Source organism: Pituophis catenifer, unplaced genomic scaffold, assembly GCF_029215685.1.
Source record: "Pituophis catenifer annectens isolate HBS135680 unplaced genomic scaffold, rPitCat1.0.hap2 SCAF_2, whole genome shotgun sequence".
NCBI lineage: Eukaryota > Metazoa > Chordata > Lepidosauria > Squamata > Colubridae > Pituophis > Pituophis catenifer.
This window is the reverse complement of record NW_027256882.1, coordinates 172,919,213-172,942,276: the sequence shown is the minus strand read 5'-3', so window position 1 is coordinate 172,942,276 and position 23,064 is coordinate 172,919,213. Positions and strand designations below refer to the sequence as shown.

The 23,064-nt window shown below is 42.2% G+C and overlaps 1 protein-coding gene across 1 annotated transcript; it reads right to left on the bottom strand.

The window, feature by feature from the left end:
* Positions 1 to 817: 817 nt before the first annotated feature.
* LOC139310851 (olfactory receptor 1K1-like) lies at positions 818 to 1,762 on the bottom strand. The gene has a single exon (XM_070935083.1). The coding sequence runs from the start codon at positions 1,748 to 1,750 to the stop codon at positions 818 to 820; it is 933 nt and encodes a 310-aa protein (XP_070791184.1). The 5' UTR covers positions 1,751 to 1,762.
* Between the last annotated feature and the right edge of the window lie 21,302 nt (positions 1,763 to 23,064).

Here is a 23,064-nt window from a genome sequence, read left to right as displayed (position 1 = left end):
GCCAGGGCTTTCAGAACCTCCAGAGGCTCCTTCAAGTGAAGAGAGTGAAGTGGAGGAGCCTCTTCTCAATGCTCGAGCATGCAGGGCTGCCAAAAAGCAGGAGTGGCTACTCAGGAGGAAGTCTTCTCGAGAGTAAGGCTTGGGGTTAATTGGCCACTCCCTTAGCCTATTTAAGTTCACACACAGATAGCAAATGTTGCTGGAAACAATGTGTGGCCCTACGCAGAGCATTTTGAGAGTGAGTTTTTTGTTACAACTTGGTTTCTGGGCTGATTGCCAATCCTTGTTGGACTTTGTTTAATCTCTGTAATTCATAGCAGGCTGATAAGGACATTTGTGGTTAAAGCCTGCATTTTGAAAAGGGTCTGTTTGTATTAAACAGAGTTTTTGGAGCTGTGTGTGTGTGCTGCACTTCTTGAGACCCGTAGCTGGGGCAGAACACACTCCCACAACATGCATATGATTTTGATTCAGCCTTTCCATTTCACCAGTCTTTCAAAGCTTCTACGTCCACTATACATGAGGTCACAGCCATGCAGGTACACAAGGGAGGTGGAAAAATGAACTGTGCAATGGACAGTGGCTACACCATGGCAATATGGCAGCCTTTGCCATACTGACCAGATTATGTCTTCTGTCCCTGGTGAAAAATGAATCATCAAGGGCAGTCCACTCTTGCTAATCATGTCACTACCGTTCTCATGGGAGGAAGTGGCATTTATTCTGAGACTCCCTGAGAACTCAGTGGTGGTCACTGATACAGGACTGATTCTTACAGTTTAACATTCAGCACAATAAATTGCAGGACAAGGACTCACTACATTCCCACTTTCCTGCATAAAGTTCTGCGAAAGGCTCCTTTGACGTCATCATTCCGCAAGCTGTATATAAAGGGATTGAGCATAGGAATGACCACGGTATACATGACAGTGGTAACCCTTCCCTTTTCAGCTGAGTATTTTGCTGTAGGCTGAAAATAGACGCCAATTACAGTGCCATAAAAGAGAACGACAACAGACAAGTGAGCCCCACAGGTTGAGAATGCCTTGCGCCACCCAGTTCCCGCTGGCAGTCTCAGGACGGTAACCAAGATAAGGATATAAGAGATCACAATGAAGACAAAAGGACTCAACACTACCAAGGACCCTTCAGTGAAGATCAACATTTCAATTAAGCTGGTATCAGTGCATGATAGGGCCAGCACAGGTTGGTGGTCACAGAAAAAGTGGGGTATCTCCCGGGAACCGCAGAAGGAAAGGCGAGACATGAGAATAATGTGTAGCAAGGAGTGAAGATGGGAGATAATCCAAGAACTGGCTACAAAGACTCTGACTCTCTCGCTCATCATAGTGGTATAATGCAGAGGATTACGGATAGCCACATAGCGATCATAAGCCATGGAAGCCAGGAGGAAACTGTCAGTGACCCCAAAGGCAAAGAAGAAATACATTTGAGTCAAGCAACCAGCATAAGAGATGGTGGCTTCTGGCATCAATAGGTTGGCCAACATCTTGGGGACAGTGACTGAGGTGAAGCAAGCATCCACCAAGGAAAGATGTCCCAAAAAGAAATACATGGGGGCCCGCAGTTGGGAATTCCGAAGGATCAGCAGGATAATCAAGAAGTTCCCCAGGATACCCACTGTGTACATCACCAAGAAGATGACAAAGAGGAACTTTCGCTGTGCAGGATCAGAAGACAAACCTAGGAGAATGAAGTCTAGGTGAAGTGTGTGGTTTCTGCTGTCCATGTAACCAGGAATCTGAGAGGAAAGTTAGATTAGGATTTGTCAAGCCTTTAAAATAGTTGAGGGTATGAGGAAGTGACATCTAAGGACAAAATAATCAGAAAAAGTAAAGCAAGACAATTTTGCATTTATATATAGGAATAGTCCCACATAATTAGATGTATAAAACAAAAGTGTAAGACTAGGTAAGCCTTTAAAAAAAAAAACATCTAGAACAACAAATCAAATATAAAATAGGATACAGCTATATTTGTTCAAGTTTAGGATAGAGCAAACACATTAAGTACTTCAATATTAGTCCATCTGAAACTAGAAGGAGACACCCTAGGACACGGCTGTCAAACTTGTGGCGTCATGTTGCTGTCACGTGACGTTTCACGACCTTTTCCCCCTTTGTGGAGCTGAGATGGGTGTGGCCTGTGCATGACACATCTGGCCCATAGGCCACCAGTTTGACACTCCTGCCCTAATAGAATGAATCCTTGCACTTCCATATAGACTAGAAGCTGGGTCTACAGTCTATAGACCCAGACTCTGTTCTGGATCAAGATAATGTCCTGAAAATGTAGGGCAAAATGTAGCTGAGTGTTTTACAAATGTTGATATTATCAGAAGTGCTTTGTTTATGCTAATTATTATTATTATTTGGGGGGGGGGAAGGAGGAATAACAAGAAGAATTTATATTGGAGGATGGCAAAATGATGACTATACTATAGGTATCAACCTTAGACCTGCTGCTTTGCAGTATAGCTCCATCAGTCCTGCCCAAAATGGCAATAATAAATCTAAAGAACATCAGGTTGCTTTTCTCTGATCTTCTCTGCTTGCTCCTCCCTTTGCCTCCCTTTGTGTTCCCTCATATCCTCTCCCCTTCCCTTCCTTCCTCCTTATTAAATCCTTCCATAAGCCCTTTGTTTCAGATGTGGAGAGCCTATAGTGCACCAAATATAGTTGGCTTACAACATCTACTTACCCCTGGCCATTGCTCATCTTAGTTGGGAAAACTAGGATTTGAAGGCCAGCTAATCTAGAGGTTTATAGATTCTCCATCCATCCTACCCCAAGGTTTCTAATTGGCTTTTACCGATATTTTAATTCACCTTGTTTTAGATTTTTAAAGCTTATCCTTCTAAAAGCTTACTTTGTACGGTGCTTTCATTTTTCATTTGATTTGATAGTGAAGTATACAATTTTATTCAAATTGTATCTTTTAATCTGTTTAATTGCAAATCATCCAGAGAGTTTCGTCTGTTAGGAGACTTTAAAAATGAAATAAATAAAACAATCCAAAACAATGTACTTTATTACAATTGTTGTTCCTTACTTTTTCCCTAGTGTCTCCTCCTTTGTCCAAATCTAGTGTGCCAGGTGTTTTTCCTTATTCACCTGTGGCATTGTATTGATAAAGGAATGCATTTATCTACCAATTTATCCTTTTCCATGTTTCAAGATAGAAAACAAAATAATTTATCTCCTTATTTTCCATTTCTCAGTAGTTTGTTTGAATCCCGTTTGTCTGTCTATGCAGATCAAAGCAAAATAGAGCACCATCAAGTGTATGGAGTTTATTTCACAATCATTCCCTTATTGTCAAAACAAGGTCAGACAAATTCTGCTATTTCTAACATTTGTGATCTTCCTCTTTCAAAGGCTTCTGATACTAACAACTCCTTTTGAGTTTAGAAATTCAACTGCCAAGTTGGCAAACCCCTAAATAAATATCATAAAGGTTAGCTTACTTACTCTGCTCATCTGAACTAAGGTCTCCAAAGGTAGTTTCACCAAAGAGGAACAGGACTCAGCAGGAAAAAAAAAAAAGCACAAAACCGAATAGATGTCTGTAACAACTGATAGACAGAAATGGGATGTTAAAGATAGAAATGTAACTCTAGGAGGGGTTATGTTTACCAATGCCATAAATCCCCCCAGGGCATCTTCCCCAGAGCTCAAACAGACATTAATTGCCCAAGACTCACTTTGGGGCTGCAAACAAGAGGTAGCAAACATGTTTATTTTACTTGTTGTAAAAAAAAGTTGAAGTTCTCCAAAGTACATCAAAACACAGCTGCATTCAATGGTTCAGATAGCTAGATAACATGACCAAAATGTTTCTGAATTGGCTGCCCAGAGTACCTTCATGCAAATGCAAAGTCTTATCATAACCTCCCTCAAACTGGAGCACTCCTGATCTATTCAGCTCCCATCATACCCATCCAGGCTGGATACCACCAGGTTTAGGAGGGCTATTATAGATGAAAAATCAGAGTAAATAAATATTTCAACATACAGCTAGTCATGACCTGGAATGCATATGGCTAGAGAATATGACTTCTTCAAGTCAGCAAACCTCTTGGCCCATTAACTTTGAGGTTTGCAATGACTGGAGTTATAGTGCAATAACATCTGAAAAAATTGTTTTTGCTCTACTGAAATGGATAGTGTGCAATGTATATATGTTTCTTTTGAGCCCCAAAATAAGCACTAGGGCTTATTTTTAGGGGTGTCTTATTCTTTTTCCATGTATGGGAGACCCACTTTTTCTGTTGCTCACGGCAGGGCAGGAGGCCATGCACCGTATCAGTGCTGCCTCTGCAAGGCAGGGATGGAGCTGCCTCACACACCCCGCACTGGCATACCTCAGGGCCTCCACAGCCAGGCCAGCCACACCCTGACACCTGCCTTGCCTCTCAGCCACGGCACCATGGCAGCCGCATGGGCTCCTTCTGCACATGGCTGTTGGTGCTGCTGCTGTGAGGCAGGTGTTGGGTGTGGATGGCCTGGCTGCAGGGGCCCCGAGGTAAGCCAATGTGGGGCATGTGGGGCAGCTCCACCACCACCCCACCTCATCTCATGACTATGGCACTGTGAGTGTCAATTCGCAAAGCATCCCTGGCCTGCTCTCAAGTTGCCATAGGCAAGGGGGATGGGAAACCGACAAAGCAGCACGGCAGCCAAAGACAGGAGCACATTCCAGACATATCTCTCTCAAGGCTGTCTCCCAGGGTTACCCACAGCGGCAGGGGAGTTATCTCTACAACCCGCGAAATTGCTCCATTGATGAATGTGATTGATGATACACCCTGGGGGAGGGGGGAAACAGGGTTATGATTGGGGCGTAAATTACGTGGGGTCAGAATTGGCTTCACCTGCAAGGTGCTGACATGAAGCTCCTAATAAATAACTGGATTTCTTTTGAAGCTTGGCTCAAGGCTCATGATTTAATTAGGGCATCCATCGGAACCGTGACAGCAAGCCAACTCTCTCAAAACTAATCAAAATCACTGGGACTCCTGAGCCCCAGGCTCTCCAGCCACTCCCTGACCCCTGGGGTGCATGGAAAGAAACTTGAGCTACCATGGCAGAGGGCGGACCATCCAAAGAGAGCCTGCTCCAGGAGACCCAGAGAGAGGCAGAACTTGCCTCTAACCAGGGACTTTCCGGACCCAGCTGCTCAATTGCAACCGGAATGCAGCCCAGTCACAACTGGAGTGCATCAAAGCCGAGACGCCCGCCCCAGCGACCGAAGTAAAAAGGGATGAGTATTGGTGGAAAAGAAGCCCTAAAGCAGCTGAGGTTGAGTCCCCCCCCCCACCAAGTACCCAGAAGGGGGGAAGGCCCCTGGGCGAGCTAGGAAGAGTGGACTGGATGTGGGACTGGCCACAGGCCAGGCTCCCAAAGCCCCTGATAGAACCCCTGGGGAGATTCATAGAGCAGCTGACAGAGGAATTTGACCAGGCCGCCTTTCATGATGAGGGGCCATCATGCTGCCCAAAAGAGAGGGAAATTGCAGCTGAGCAATTTGAAGTGAGGAGATGCAGATAGGAATGCAGCCCCCCTTCTCCACCCATCAGAAGGAGAAGGAGCCCGAGGCTGCAGCCAGTGCCTCCTCCATGCAACAGGCAAGTTGCCCAGGGAAGACAGCTAGAGGGAGAAGAAAGGGAATAGCTATCAGCCCTCCACAAGAGGAGAGCCCCCCAACTGCAAGACAAGTTGCGTCCCTTTCTGGATCAGGACTCCCTACACACAGTCACTCATGCCCTCGTCACCTCCCACCTGGACTATTGTAATGCTCTCTACATGGGGCTCCCCTTGAGGAGCACCCGGAGGCTCCAACTGGCGCAGAGTGCGGCCACGCGGGTGGTTATGGGAGCAACATGGCACTCCCGTGTGACACCTCTCCTGCGCGAGCTGCACTGGCTCCCGGTGGTCTTCCGGGTGCGCTTCAAGGTTTTGGTTACCACCTTTAGAGCGCTCCATGGCTTAGGACTTGGTTATTTACGGGACCGCCTACTACCACAAACAGCCTCCCACTGGCTGGTACACTCTCATAGAGAGGGGCTCCTCCAGGTGCCGTCAGCCAAACAATGTCGACTGGCGGCCCCCAGGGGGAGGGCCTTCTCTGTGGGGGCACCTACTATCTGGAACGAGCTCCCCCCGGAGATACGGAGGATCCCGGATCTGCGCACTTTCCGCTGTGCTCTTAAGACCCTCCAATTCCAGCAGGCCGGCCTGGCCTAATTTTCTCCCCTTTCTTTTAAATTTTTTAAACTGAAATTTTAATTTGTTTTTAAATTATTGGGAATTTTAATTGTCTCGGGCAAAATTATTTAATTTGGTTTTAATTATGTTTTTTAACTTTTGTATTTATGTGTTTTATTCTGTGCCTGTTCACCACCCTGAGTCCTTTGGGAGTAGGGCAGTATACAAATCTAATAAATGAATGAAATGAATGAACGAATGTAGACAACTTCCTACAACAGCTAGAGGCCAGATTTGAGGAGGCAGAGGAGGATTTGTATGTGGCAGATGAGCTCAGAAACCAAAAGCAGAGGGGGCTACCCATTAAAGAACACATCCATGAGTTCAGGAGAGTCATGGGGAAGATACCCCCTTTGCCAGAGTGGCTGCTAGTTCATTTTTTCAGAACAAGCCTGGACAAGCAAATTGCCTATTGGGACATCCCAAATTGACTCTCTGAGTGGTTCTGAGTAGTCATAAAAGTCGATGGTGGATTGCGTGCCAATGACATGAGAAAGCAACTGGACACGAAAGAGAGAGGTCAACCAGACCAGACACCATCCAGCCAACGGGAAGCCACAGCACCACAGCCGGCCCCAAAACCAACTCTCCCATGAAGTCAGCTGAAATGCTACAGATGTGGGGGGATAGGCCACATAGCCTCAGCATGTGTGATCCCAGCCCCAAAACCAAAGCCAGAGCCACCACCCAGGGCACGACCAGAACGAGGACCCAGGTGTGCCACTGACACATCCCAAAAAGCCCTCCAGGCTGCAGAGGTCCCTCCCCACCCAGCTGAAGGGGGGGAACTCCAGCCAATGATGATCAGTCGCCGGATTCCTACAACAGCAAGGATGAGGGTGAAAATGACCCAATGGTGAGTGAACCGATCTACCCTTTCATCTTCCCAATACGCCTCACAGCCCTAAAAACAGGAACCCATGAGACTTTTCAAGCCCTAATAGACTCAGGCTGCACTAGATGCTTGATCAATCTAACCATGGTCCTGAAACTGGGGATTAGAGTGAAAAGGTTGACCCACCAGGTTTGAACAGGTCAATGGGCCCCTATTGGGGGGTGCCTATGCCAGCCACCTGACCAAACCAGTGAAGCTAGAGCTAGCGATTCACTGGGAAGCAATTTGATTCATAATAGTCCCCAAAATGACAGAAGCAGTCATACTGGGACTCTCCTGGCTAGACAAGTGGGGCCCGATCATCTGGTGGCAAGGGGGCAGCCAAAGGCTGAGGATAGCAAAGGGACCCCAACCCCCTCCACATCAGCAAATAGAAGCACCACCAATGCAGGGAACTCTCCCAAAGAGCCCACCAGAACAACTGGCAGCCACCTCCGAAAAAACCCCCAGCAGTGTTCATGCAGTTAATAAATGAGGTGCTGCATGAGCATCTCTATAAGGGGGTCCTCATCTACCTGAACGATATCCTCATCTACACTGAGGCCATGAACGACCACATACCCCTAGTTCTCCAGGTACTGAAAAAACTTCTGGCAGCCAACCTGTACGTCAAGCTATCAAAATGCGAATTTCACCGTGCACGTCTAGACTACCTGGGTTACCGAGTGTCAAATGAGGGCATAGAAATGGACTCAGCCAAAGTACAAGCTGTTCTAGGTTGGCAATACCCTCACACCCGCAGACAGCTACAAAGCTTTCTAGGGTTCACAAATTTTTACAGGCAATTTATCCCCTCCTTTGCAAATATCACCAAACCCATATGGATCTCCTAAAGACAGGGGGCCCAGGGACGAAACCCCACCTAGGACAACCCCTATAGTGGGACCTAACCTGCCAAAAGGCATTTGAAACACTAGCACGGAGGCAATTCTGGTGGCCCAGCATAAAGAAATAGGTGGACAGTTATGTGAAAAGTTGCACCATCTAAGCCACAATGAAGAAACAACCAGGAAACCCCCCTCCCCTGGACTGCTGCAACCAGTAGCAGAGTCAATGAGGCCATGGGAGGAAATCACAATGGACTTTATAGTGGAGTTGCCCAAAAGTGGGGGGAACACGGTGATATGGACTGTAATAGAGTTATTCTCCAAGCAGACACACTTCATACCCTGCAGCGGACTACCCTTGGCCCACCAGCTGGTCAAACTGTTCCTGAAACACATCTACCACCTGCATGAAGTGCCACAGAGAATTATCTCAGACAGAGGGGTCCAGTTCACAGCTAAGTTCTGGAGGGAGTTCCTGCAGTCCATTGGGTCATCTCAGTGCCTTAGCTCGGCCTTTTATCTGAGCACCAAGTGGGGGGGGGCAGAGAGACTGAATGCCATGGTAGAACAGTACCTGAGGTGTTACGTGAACTATTAGCAATCCAATTAGGTGGACCTCCTGCCTTTCACTGAGGTCGCGTACAATAATGCTATTCACAGTAGCATGGGACTAACTCCATTCAAAGTAGCAAGCGGTATGGACTTCGTCCCAATGCCTGAATATCCAAGGGATTCCCCCCTCCTCAGTCAGCTTGACCAACTAGATGTCAATGCTGAAAGCAACCTGGGAGAATATCAAGAAAGCGCTAGCTAAAGCGGCACAAACCTATAAGAAACAGGCAAACAGACACTGAGCCCCATGACGGCCATTCCAGTTGGGGGAGAAGATCTACCTCTCCACAAGTAAAACTTCCCAGCAAGAAACTGGGGCCAAAGTTTATGGGATCATTCCCCATAGTAAAAATCATCAACCCAGTCACAGTGCAATTAAAAATGCCCCGACTGCTAGGGAAGATACACCAGTATTCCATAGTAGCCTCTTAAAACCCGCAGTCGGGTTGACCTTGAGGCCACTGCCCCATGAGCCCCCGGACCCCATGGTCATAAGGGGCCAAACCCATTATGAGGTTCAGCAAATCCTCAACTCAAGATGGTACAGGAGACAACTCTAATACTTAATCAAGTGGAAGGGCTACCCCTAATTAAAGGAGTCTTGGGTAAAGAGTAAACATCCACGCTGACCACCTCATAGCAAAATTCCACACAGACAACCCAAACAAGCCTGGGGGGGGTGTCGCAACCCTAAAATCTATACCTGTACTCAAATTGTTTTTGCTTTGCACAGGCCACCTTGTGGGGAGCTGAATGTCAACTCGCAAAGCATCCCTGGTCTGCTCTCAAGTTGCCATAGGCAAGGAAGATGGGAAACTAATGAAGCAGCATGGCAGCCAAAGATAGGAGCACATTCCAGACATATCTCTCTCAAGGCTGTCTCCCAGGGTTACCCACAGCAGCAGGTGGGAAGTGATCTCTACAACCCCCGAAATTGCTCCGTTGGTGAATGTGATTGATGACACACCCTGGGGGGAGGGGGGGAAACAGGGTCACGATTGGGGTGTAAATTACATGAGGTCAGAGTTGGCTTCACCTGGAACGTGCTGACATGAAGCTCCTAATAAATAACTGGATTTCTTTTGAAGCTTGGCTCAAGGCTCATGATTTAATTAGGGCATCTGTCAGAACCTTGACAGCGAGCAACCAGACAGAATGAGCAGGTGGCCGGCTGCACAGGCTCTTAAGTAGGGCTTATTTTGGGGGTAGGGCTTATATTAGGCAGACACATAAAACATGCTAGAGCTTATTTTCAGGACAGGTCTTTTTTGGGGGGGAAACAGTATATATGTGTGTATCTCTCTCTCTCCTCTCTCTCTCTCTCTCTCTCTCTCTCTCCTTTCATCTCTGGGTTTGAAAGGGGAGTAGACTGATTGATCAATGTTTTTTTATTTCTAGCCAATTTTGATTGTTGTTTAGGAAAGGCTATTACATTCTGCTCATGCTTGAAGGTTTATCTTGTTGAAATATTGATACCGCCCTCAGCTCCCACTCCAATCATTGTTCAATGACGGCTTCTAGATGTACAGTAAATGCATCTCTGACGACACTAAATAAGTGTGAATCTAATATAGGCCTGTAAGTTGTTTCTAACTGCCCTGCACATGCTGAACTTTAGGCATGTATAGGAAATTAGGGCTTTCAACTGGATTATTTGGTGATTATTCCACCTCAGAATAACTGCTGTAATACTTTTACTTTGGATCTTCAGGGCTGCCAATAGCATCAAATGGCATTTTATAAAAAGTAATGACAAAAATATCTCTTTTACATTTATACATGTTTGTGTAACAGAACAGATACCACTTTAGAAGATTATTACTTCCTGAATGAGGAAGAAGAAAAAATGCCTCTTCAAGGATGCAAAAGAAAAAAGAATAATCCCAAAGGCTAGTAAAAAAATGTTTTTAATAGGCCTGAATACATATTTCTTAATGTCTCAAACAAGATTACCCTCTGTGGTTTGTTTATTTTGGTATGAATCTTACAATTTTGATAATAGCTGATTGCATAGACAATAGTAGGTAAATTTAAACGTTCAAACATAATTTTTATATTTAAAAAAAATGTCCATGTGATTTTATCTTCCCTCCAAGGACAATAGATAAATCACTGAGCTAATTTGTCTTGCCTAATGTCTCAGGGCTCGACTCCTCAAGGATTTCTGTTGTCATTTAAAGTCCTATATGATTAATTATAGAAGTAAATATATCTCATTAAAAGTTCTTTTAGGAACTAAGTTTATTAGCAGCTCTTTCATTTTTTTTAAAAAAACTTGGCTGCCATATTCCCTGAGGTGTTCTCCATGTCAGTTCTCCTGTTGCTATTCCTACTATGAATTTCTATCAAAATATGCCGTTCATTATTTTTCAGTCTTATACTATCCCTGAGTGTACAATTCTGGAGAAAAGTATTTGCCTCTTTCAAATTTTCTGAATGTTGGTAATTGTCTGAGAAACATATCACAAAATGCGAGAAGTATTGCATTGTAGCTTTTGCAAGTAAAGGCAACCCATTATTGAATGCAGTGATCTATTTTCCAATAAGCTGTGTCATAAGTCCTTAACCACTTTAGAGATCATTCACACATGGTGAAAGGGATAGGGAGAAGAGGATGTATATTCAGCATTTTTTTTTAAAAAAAAGGCAAATGTTAAGAAGTTTTGGAGGCATCAATTTAATGTTCTCAACAAATCTAAGAAAAAAGGTAAGAGGAAAGCTGTACACCATTTTAAGCAGCGATTTATCATATTTCAACTTTAGCTGTTGCATTATGAAGATTGAGCATAACACTATTTTGATAGTTAAATAGCTCTACCTCCTTTTTCTACTGAAGAAACAAAAGTTTAACCTCTATAGTAAAAGCAATTCAAACAGATAGCAAATTTGAAAAAAACAATCACACACAGACACACACGCACGATCTTAAGAAAAAATGCAAACATTTTGACATTAATTATTAACAACTTATAATAACATTTTTAGAGACAGCTAAACATAATCTAGTAGATAAAACTTTTTTTTACTGCATTTAACAAGTGATACCCCCATAATTAAATAATTTTATGCTTAATTGTAGAGCTTTTCTAAACTCTTTGTTGCTGAAATTTTTGGTAAAAATAATTTTTCTCAATTAATGGATCCATCAAGCACCATTCCTTAGTTGAGGAGACCCAAACCATGCCAATCCTCCTGGACCAGGTTGGATAAATAAAAACAACTGAGGAAAGACAGTCCCTCAAGTAACCTGGTCCCAAGCCAGGAACTCAGTGACAACCAGCATCTTGAATTGCCTCTAGAAACAAACCAGCCATCAGTGCAAGTCACATTGTAGTGTTGTCACATGTGCCAAGTAAATGGTGTTATTTACTACTCATGATGCCACATTCTGCATTGGTTGAAACTTTTGGATGCTCTTCAAAGGCAACCCTATGTAGAGCATATTGCAGTGGCCCGGAAGGAAGTCCCAAGGACATGAATGACAGTAAGCAGAGCCTTCCAGTCCAGGAACAGGTGTCACTGATGCACAGCCTGAAGATGTACAATCCTAGACATACCTTCCTAGTCATGGCTGCCACTTGCTCCTCTAGCAGGAGCCATGACTCCAAGAGGAACTTCAGATGGTTCAACAGGTCTGTGTGAGGCAGTAGCATCTCATCCAAAACCAAAGATGAAGCATCCCCAGCAGCAGAAGGTCCAACTACCAAAAATCACAGTCTTGCTTGGGTTGAGTCAAAGCCTGTTGCACTCTACCCAAGTCTTCACCTACAGACATAGATATGTGATATGTGACAATATAAATGTAATAAATAGATTTTTTTTGGTCTTTTAATGATCCGAAATCCCTTACATTGGGGTGGAGTTGGGGCAACTGAATAGAATAGAATAGAATAGAATAGAATAGAATAGAATAGAATAGAATAGAATAGAATAGAATAGAATAGAATAACATAGTTGGAAGGGACTTTGGAGGTCTTCTAGTCCAACCTTAGGCAGGATATCCTATATCACTTCAGATAAATGGTTATCCAATTTCATCTTAAAAACTTCCAGTGTTGGAGCATTCACAACTTCTGGAGGCAAGTCGTTCTACTGATTAATTGTTCTAAATGTCATAAAACTTCTTAGTTCTAAGTTGTTTCTCTCCTTGATTAGTTTCCACCCATTGCTTCTTGTCCTGCCTTCAGGTGCTTTGGAGAATAGCCTGACTCTCTCTTCTTTGTGGCAGCCACTTAGATATTGGAACACTGCTACCATGTCACCCTTAGTCCTTCTTTTCAGCAAACTAGATATACCCAATTCCAGCAACCATTCTTTATATGTTTTAGCCTTCAGTCCCTAATCATCTTTGTTGCTTTTCTCTGCACTCTTTTAGGAGGCTGGACTAGAAGACCTCCAGGGGCCCTTCCAACCCTATGATCATATGATTATATCCGAGTTCTTTTCCAATGCCTTCCCACTTCACTCTATGTGCATGGAATTCTTGCCACTGTATTTTCCCCATTTAAATTGGTGCTCTAATAAATGGGCTGGGGGTAGAGAAGTCTGTAGTCCTAAAATAACTCTTAGATTACACAATAACTACTTAATTTTCCTGACTCGGTTGAACAGTAGTAAATCATTTGATTCTTTCATATCCTGAAAATACTTGGATGATCTTTCTCCATATGTGGGCGACTTATCCAGAATAATGGTAACCATCATCCCTCAGCCCAGGTTTTGCCTGATGATCTCTGTACATTTATAGTTTTGCAGTGTTTGCACACCTCTCAATCCTATCTTTTAGAAAAAATTGCAAGAAAGAATTATGGCAATCGTATCAATGGTGAAATGTAAAATTTGTTACTACTGGTGGGCATGGCTTGTTGGGGGGGGAGTAATGTGACTGGGTAGGAGTGGTCAACTTTTTTTTTTTTTACTTTTAAAAGTAAAAAGAGGTTGTAAAAAAAATGCTTTTAAAAGCCTCTGACGATCCCAGCTGAGTTGCCTGATTGTCAGAGGCTTTTTTTTCTTTTAAAAGCCTCTGACGATCCCAGCTGAGCTGCGCGATCATCAGAGGCTTTTTAAAAAAAACTTTTAAAAGCATTTTTTCGGCCAAAGAGGTTGTAGAAAAAATGCTTTAAAAAAAAAAAAAGCCTCTGATGATTGCGCAGCTCAGCTGGGCATGGGGGGGAGCAGGGATTTTTGCTACCGGTTCTCCGAACCACCTGCTGCCATCGCTACCGGATCGGACAATCCGGTCCGAACCGGGAGCATTTCACCCCTGAATCATATCATGCCTGGAACCAAATTCTTTTCATAATATCTGAACTCTTAACCAGCTGGAGTTTTGGTTATCAGGGCTGTGCATTAGAGTTTTGTTATCAGGGCTGTGCATTAGAGTTTTGGTTATCAGGGCTGTGCATTAGAGTTTTGGTTATCAGGGCTGTGCATTAGAGTTTTGGAAAGCTACAGTTCTGTATCAATTTAAAAAAAAGTAAGATGTGCTGCTATGCCAGTCCCAATGATCCTATTTCTAAAAAGGTATTGATAAGATTGTGCAGCCTATTTCCCCTCTTTTATGCTCTCCCTTTTTATCTTGGCTAGGTTAGAGGGAATAATTGCTGAGGAATTATACTTCGATATAAATGTATAGATTTACTGATTTTTATACATGACTAGGGAATATGATTTACAAAAGGCAGGATAGAGAGCCACACTGTCTAACCAATTGATGCTTAGTCAATCGCACACAGTTGAAACAAACCATGAGCTAGCACAATATGGTGTTGGAAGAAATATCCATCTAGTTCAGTTCCAAGTGGGGAGAAAGACACTGGAAACATGGAGGCTGATTGGAAAGATGGTTTATTGATGAACAGGACCACATGGGTTTGAAGTCCTGGTGCAGTTGAACACATGGAGTGAAGCATGAGGGTTATTTATACCCTCTCTTGGGCCTTGCCCTTGAGCTTCCTGTTCCTATGGCAAGGGCATGTATTCTATTGGTTGCTGTAGGGGTCACAGCTAACTTTGTAGGCTGTCTGAGTCCCAGGCTTGGTTGGGTGATGCAATGAAGGGCAATTACTATTGTGGCTGAATGGCTTTGCCCTGCCTTTGTTCAGAGCCAGACCTTGTTGCAGGCAGTAATGGATTACCAAATCTGCATTTCTAAAGCTGCCCCAGCTCAGTACCTGCTTGGAGGGTGCCAGGGAGCTGAGTTTCTGTCTCCAAGAGCATGTTTCTTAATTTCTTATCCAGGGAAATATAATATTCTGCCTTTTTAATATTGCCTAAAACATTTCATTCTTCCAGGAGGGGTGTGTCAGATGTAAATGCCTTATTCTCTAATGTGTAAATAGTATATGAATGGGGTATCAGGGGTTAACTTATTCTTCACTTCTTAATGTATTCATAATTCACCACTCCCACTTATAGCTCCACCCATTGTATATATAAGGAGCTACCTACACCCTTTTCCTTGCTTCTATCTGTGAATATTCAGTGAATATAGAATGCCTATTGTAAATAAAAGGAACTCTATTTAAACCGTTAACTCTTACTAATATTATTGAGTCTGATCCTGAAAAATCTTGCAACAAGCTGGTAGCAGAGGATGGTTAATTGACTCAATAAAAACTTAAAAATGTCTAAGAAAGATAGGCCCAACACCAGGGCCTACAGCAAAGAAATGGAAACAGAACAAGAAATAATCAACGAATCCACAAACGCAATTTCGAGAGAATCAGAAGAATACACCACTGAAGACGAAGAAATAATAGATGAAAATGATGACCAGGAGGAAATCGAAATAGAGAATAACGAACTCAGGTCAGAGATATTAAAACTATTAAAGAGCCAGAAGAATGATGAAAGCCTCATCGCGAAACTCCAAGACATGCTGAAGAACAGCGGAGCAGCGAGAGAGAAAAACATCACTAATGAGAAGTCTAAAGACCCAAAAATAGTGAGTGATATGACTGCAGAGAAAGTCATTACGAAGAAGAAAAACGGTGATCCCGCGCGAAATTTTGAATGGCAGCCATCTTGGTTTCAACAAGCCTCCAAGGTGAGCGAAGCAGAGCCAATCAAAATGCTCAATTCAAAATTTCTGGCGCGAAAAACGTTATCAGACAACGAAAATGAAAAAGAAGATTCAAACCTCTCAGAAGAATCAGAAAGTGAAGATGATTCAACAAACTCCCAAATAAAATCAGCAATGAAAACGCTTTTTGCTGCATTTGGACCAAAACTCAAAATTACCAAAGAACTACCGAAGAAGCGAGCGAGCAAGCCGATGCCTCAAGACCTGCCCGCTCCCATCCTGACTTCGAGAGTGCCGACGCCCGAACCCAGAGAGCCTTGCCGATACCGCCCTACACCACAGACCGAAACAAGCGCCAACGCCCCCAAAAGAAAAAGAAGAGCAGCCGCCGTCATCAGGACTCCCAAAATCGAACCAGAGACCGACTCGTCTGAAGAGGAACAGAACGAGCGAGCCGCAATGGAGAGAACCTTCCACGATGACTCCAAAGAAGAAATGGACAACGCGCATGCGCAAAACTACGCAGACGGTCCGGGAAGACATGAACTGGCGAGAAGACCATGCAGACTCGTTGCGAGCATCCCCATGCCGTTTTGCAATTTTCTACACTTGCGAGACCACGGACTACCTCAGGTTGTAAGTAATGGACAAAATAATGTCGGAAATTTACCCAATGACTTCCCAAAGCTAAGGGTTGATGGCGTTAATTTGCAAGAATGGTATCAACAGCTCCAGGTTGTCTTTATGAAGGAAAACTTACTGTTTTTTATTACTAGTCCCCCAAAAAGACCTTGGACTTTAAAAATAGATTGTTTACACCATAGAGCATTTTTCTTAATAATATCTAGTGTGTCTCCTGCAATGTATCATAGCATCAAACCAAATCTGACTGTTTCAGAAATTATCCAATGCATGTTTAATTTGTTTCACAGTGACAGTGTAGCTACCACCACAAGAATGTCTAAGGATTTCTTTTCATCTAGGGTAAAACCAGGGGTTTCCATAAGTGAGCATTTAATATCCTTAAACAAAATAAGAGCTGAGCTGCATTTGAGGGGGGAGGTGATTTCAGACCAAACAATGAAAAGTGTTATTATCAACTCACTTGATCCATCATGGGACAGTTTTATGTCACATTTAGACACTATCAATCTAGGATATTTATCCATAGAAAGTCTATCCAATAAATTGATAGCAGAAGACAATTCAAGAAGGAATCGTTCTAGCAATCACACAGAACACAAACCATATAGGAAAGTAGCTTTCCAAGAAAAATATAATGAAACATTTAAATGTCACAATTGTGGATCCAGGGAACACAATAGAAGAGATTGTCCCAAAATTTCAAAGGAAAGACATAGGTCAGAATATAGAAACAAATACAATTATAGACAGTCTTCAATAGATAGACATAGATATAGAAGCCCACCAAATTACAAAGAGAATAGAGGGGGCAAAGATAATTCAAAGGATAGAAAATCTGGTTCACTGAATGGATTAAATAAACAAGACAACACAAAAATACAGCAAAATGAGAACAATAATTGGCTTATTGATTCTGGAGCAACTAATCACACCACTAATAACAAAAATATATTGTCTTCTTTTGCAGAAGATAAATTTGTAATAAAGGTAGCTAACCAAGAAAAGGTCCAAGTATTAGGTAGAGGGAATGTAACCCTGCCTGGTCTAGGAAAAATAGAGGGGGTATTGTTAATACCTGAAATACCTCATAACATACTAAGTGCCATAAAACTAAGTAGAGATTCTGACATTAATATAGTTTTTTCAAAGGGAAAAGCGACTTTGGAGAAGAATAAAATAAATATAGGCACTGTGATGATTAAAGGAGGCCTACCTTATCTGATAACAAAAGAAAAATGGTTGCATAACATTGATTCAAATATGGAAGATTGTATTGAAGTAGATGATGAAAATATTAGCAACAGTGACAATGATGAATGTAAAATATCTCATGATCACGTAGATGCACACAATGAAAAAAAACCAAAAATAGGTAAGCCAATTCATGACGAGTGTGCTCACATCTTACATAGGAAGCTAGGACATGCCAGTTTTCCTGTAGTACAAAAAATGACTAAACACGCAGAAGGTGTCAAAATAAAAAATTGTGAAAACTATTTGGAATGCTCAGTATGTAAATCTACAAAACTAAAAACTAGTCCCAGGCCAAGAAAATCTACTAGATCAACTAACAAAATTTTTGATTTAGTACACATGGACTTAGTTGGCCCATTAACTCCATCAATCACTTATAGAAAACGTTACTTCCTGACAATAGTAGACGATTATAGCCGCTATGGGTTTGTTTATACATTAAAACACAAAGATGAAACCTTTCAAAAATTTAAGGAATTTTACAAACGCATAGAAACACAACACAATATCAGAATAAAACAAATTATGACAGATAGGGGATGTGAATTCATGTCTAAGGAATTCTCCCAATGGTTAAAAGATAGAGGAATGCTACATTACACATCTAGTCCATTTTCTGCGTTCCAGAACGGAATTGCAGAGAGAAAGAATTCCACATTACAAACCATGATTAGATGCACACTGGAAGATGCTGGCTTAAGCAAACAATTCTGGTCAGAAGCCTTACATTATTCAAATTACACACAAAATAGAACCTGGTCCAGTATTGTAAATAAGACACCATATGAAGTAATGTATAATAGGAAACCAAAATTAGCACACATGCACATATTTGGAGTCACTGCAGACGTACACATACCTAAGCAGTTGAGAAGAAAAGGAGAAAACGTATCCAGAAGACTCAGATTTATGGGATATGAGACTGGCACTAAAGGGTACAGATTCATTGATAATAATAACAAATTTATAGTTTCCAGAACAGCTGTGTTCCATGAACAGGCCAACTGGTCTAAATTACATCTTAATGAAATATTTCCAAATAAACACAAAGATACAGAATCTCATGAGAAAGGGACCATAGAAAAACAAAATATCAACAAATATAAAAACAAAACCAAAACTTGGACAAATAGCCAACACAAAATAAAGACAGACACACTAACAAAAAAGGAAGCAAGATATTTGCATGATAACAATAGTAAACCTGAAAGAATCATTAGGAACAACAGAAATCAAATGCCAAATAAATATAAGGATTACATAATGCATATGGATGGTGAGCCAATAACACCTAATACATATGAGGAAGTGTTAAAACTCCCTCGTGAAGAAAAAGAAAAATGGGAATTAGCTATGAAGAAAGAGATGGAAAGTTTACAAGGATTAAATGTATTTACACCTGCAATTGCACCTAAAGATAAAACAATTATTGGTACCAGGTGGATATATAAAATTAAGAACTTAGAAGGAGGCAATACTCTATACAAAGCTAGACTAGTTGCACAAGGTTATGCACAGAAATATCCGGAGGACTATACTGACACGTATTCCCCCACTGTAAGAACAGAGAGTGTCAAAACAGCTCTAGTGGTAGCATCAGCACTCAATCTTGATGTATTTCAATATGACATACAGACTGCGTACCTACACGCAAAACTAGATAAGGAAATATACGTAAGAGCACCTCACAGTCAATACACCAACAAAAATGAAATTTGGCTGTTGAACAAGAGTTTATACGGATTAAAACAATCTGGTAAAAGATGGTATGATTGTTTAGTAAAAGTACTTAAGACCATGGATTTCAACGCTACCACTGCTGATAACTGTTTCTTTGTCAAAAAGGGTGATGATTACATTGAATTTGTATTGATATATGTAGATGACATTTTATATATAGGAAAGCATAAAGAGAGAAGAGAAACTTTTGTAAATAAGCTAAATGAACATTTCTCGTTGAAATCTCTAGGCAAAGTGAACAAATATCTTGGTGTCCAAATTAATAAAACTAGAAGGGGATTCAAACTCACTCAGAGAGATAAGATCATAGAACTTTTAAATAAATGCAATTTAAATAATGCCAAACCTTGTGATACTCCTATGCAAACTGATTTTCTTAGAAATACTGATGAATCTTCCCCTGAATTCAAGGACAACACATTTTATAGATCAATCATAGGTTCACTTCTTTATATATCTAATTGGACTAGACCAGATATCGCCTTACCACTCAATTTATTATCCAGACATGTCAGCAAACCAACAATGTATCACTGGGAAGCTGTTAAAAGAATTTTAAGATATCTGAAAAGTACACTAGACTTTTGCTTAATATTAGAACCTAATGATAATAAAGAACCAAAGCTTGCATGTTATGCAGATGCGGACTGGGCTGGAGACACCTCATGCAGAAAAAGTACATCTGGTTATATTTTTCTCTTAAACAACTGTCCAGTTTACTGGTACACTGGTAAACAAGAACTAGTGGCCACTTCAACGACGGAAGCGGGATATGTTTGTTTATCCAAAGCTGCAAATAACCTTGTATGGTTTAATGATTTAATTTCAGATGTTTGGAAAAAACCTACTTTGCCTTTTGTTATGCATGAAGACAATAAAGCAGCCATTGAAATATCTAGATCTGATGCCATTGGACAAAGGTCCAGACATATAGATATAAAATTTAAACATGTGAGACAATTATCTCAGGATGGATTTATTAAAGCAGTGCATTGTGATACTTCAGAACAATTAGCTGACATATTGACAAAGCCCTTACCTTCTAAGCAGCACAAATATTTAACTTCTAAATTGTATGTCTTGTATTGTCCTGAATCTGAGTGTAATTGGTGTTGTATAACGAATCGGCATTTAGAGGGGGATTTGTCAGATGTAAATGCCTTATTCTCTAATGTGTAAATAGTATATGAATGGGGTATCAGGGGTTAACTTATTCTTCACTTCTTAATGCATTCATAATTCACCACTCCCACTTATAGCTCCACCCATTGTATATATAAGGAGCTACCTACACCCTTTTCCTTGCTTCTATCTGTGAATATTCAGTGAATATAGAATGCCTATTGTAAATAAAAGGAACTCTATTTAAACCGTTAACTCTTACTAATATTATTGAGTCTGATCCTGAAAAATCTTGCAACAGGGTGGGTGCTAACTTTCTACAATGGGAAGTCAGGGAACAATTTTTGAGGCTTGCTCAGCTGAAAAAGACCAAGCTGCATTGTATTAGCACAAAGAAGAACATTTTTTGCGTATTAATTTTTATTTATTTATTTATTTTGTTGAGTACATATTAGATAATATACACTGCTCAAAAAAATAAAGGGAACACTTAAACAACACAATGTAACTCCAAGTCAATCACATTTCTTTGAAATCAAACTGTCCACTTAGGTAGCAACACTGATTGACAATCAATTTCACATGCTGTTGTGCAAATGGAATAGACAACAGGTGGAAAGCATAGGCAGTGAGCAAGACATCCCCAATAAAGGAGTGGTTCTGCAGGTGGTGACCACAGACCACTTCTCAGTTCCTATGCTTTCTGGCTGATGGTTTGGTCACTTTTGAATGCTGGTGGTGCTGTCACTCTAGTGGTAGCATGAGACGGAGTCTACAACCCACACAAGTGTCTCAGGTAGTGCAGTTCATCCAGGATGGCACATCAATGTGAGCTGTGGCAAGAAGGTTTGCTGTGTCTGTCAGCGTAGTGTCCAGAGCATGGAGGCACTACCAGGAGACAGGCCAGTACATCAGGAGACATGGAGGAGGCCGTAGGAGGGCAACAACCCAGCATCAGGACCGCTACGCTACCTCCGCCTTTATGCAAGGAGGGACAGGAGGAGCACTGCCAGAGCCCTGCAAAATGACCTCCACAAATGTGCATGTGGCTGCTCAAACAGTCAGAAACAGACTCCATGAGGGTGATGTGAGGGCCCGACGTCCACAGGTGGGGGTTGTGCTTACAGCCCAACACTGTGCAGGATGTTTGGCATTTGCCAGAGAACACCAAGATTGGCAGCTTCGCCACTGGCGCCCTGTGCTCTTCACAGCTGAAAGCAGGTTCACACTGAGCACATGTGACAGATGTGACAGGGTCTGGAGACGCTGTGGAGAACGTTCTGCTGCCTGCAACATCCTCCAGCATGACCGGTTTGGCAGTGGGTCAGTAATGGTGTGGGGTGGCATTTTTTGGGGGGGCCGCACAGCCCTCCATGTGCTCGCCAGAGGCAGCCTGTCTGCCATTAGGTACCGAGATGAGATCCTCAGACCCCTTGTGAGACCATATGCTGGTGCGGTTGGCCCTGGGTTCCTCCTAATGCACGGCAATGCTAGACCTCATGTGGCTGGAGTGTGTCAGCAGTTCCTGCAAGACGAAGGCATTGATGCTATGGACTGGCCCACCCGTTCCCCAGACCTGAATCCAATTGAGCACATCTGGGACATCATGTCTCGCTCCATCCACCAACGCCACGTTGCACCACAGACTGTCCAGGAGTTGGGGATGCTTTAGTCCAGGTGTGGGAGGAGATCCCTCAGGAGACCATCCGCCATCTCATCAGGAGCATCAGGCATTGTAGGGAGGTCATAGAGGCACGTGGAAGCCACACACACTACTGAGCCTCATTTCAATTGTTTTAAGGACATTACATCAAAGTTGTATCAGCCTATAGTGTTCTTTTCCACTTTAATTTTGAATGTAACTCCAAATCCAGACCTCCATGGGTTGATAAATTTGATTTCCATTGATAATTGTTGTGTGATTTTGTTGTCAGCACATTCAACTATGTAATGAACAAAGTATTTACTATGAATATTTCATTCATTCAGATCTAGGATGTCTTATTTTTGTGTTCCCTTTATTTTTTTTGAGCAGTGTATATAAGTATAAGCATGAATTGAATGCATAAAATGAATACAATTAAAGGAAACATTAGGACAGGGACGGTAGACACGCTGGTGCTCATATGCACGCCCCTTACAGACCTCTTAGGAATGAGGTGAAGTCAACAGTAGACAGTCTTAAATTAAGGTTTTGGGGGTTTTGGGATGAGACCACAGAGTCTGGTAGTTCATTCCAGGCATTAACAACTCTGTTACTGAAGTCATATTTTCTGCAATCGAGTTTGGAGCGGTTCACTTTAAGTTTGTATCTATGTGCATCAACAATGTCAAAGGACCCAACTATTTGAAAGCATTGTACATTGTGATAACAGAGAAGAACATTCTGGTTAAAAAACCCTCCCCAATCTTCTAAAAGACATGAGATATATGGGGAAGACCCGATTGAGGGGGAAACAAAATCACAGGTGTTGGTGTAGCAATTCCTTCAGTGGATAATGAGTTGCTGCAGGGAGAACAGCCTGTTCTCCTTGAGATTCTCTTTCTGGGTGACAAAGAGAATAACTTGTTCTCCTTGTCCAAGCCAATTCCAGTTAAATGGTTAATATTTAATCTAAGATCTGGGAAATTATCTTCACATAGCCCCAGTTATCGGCT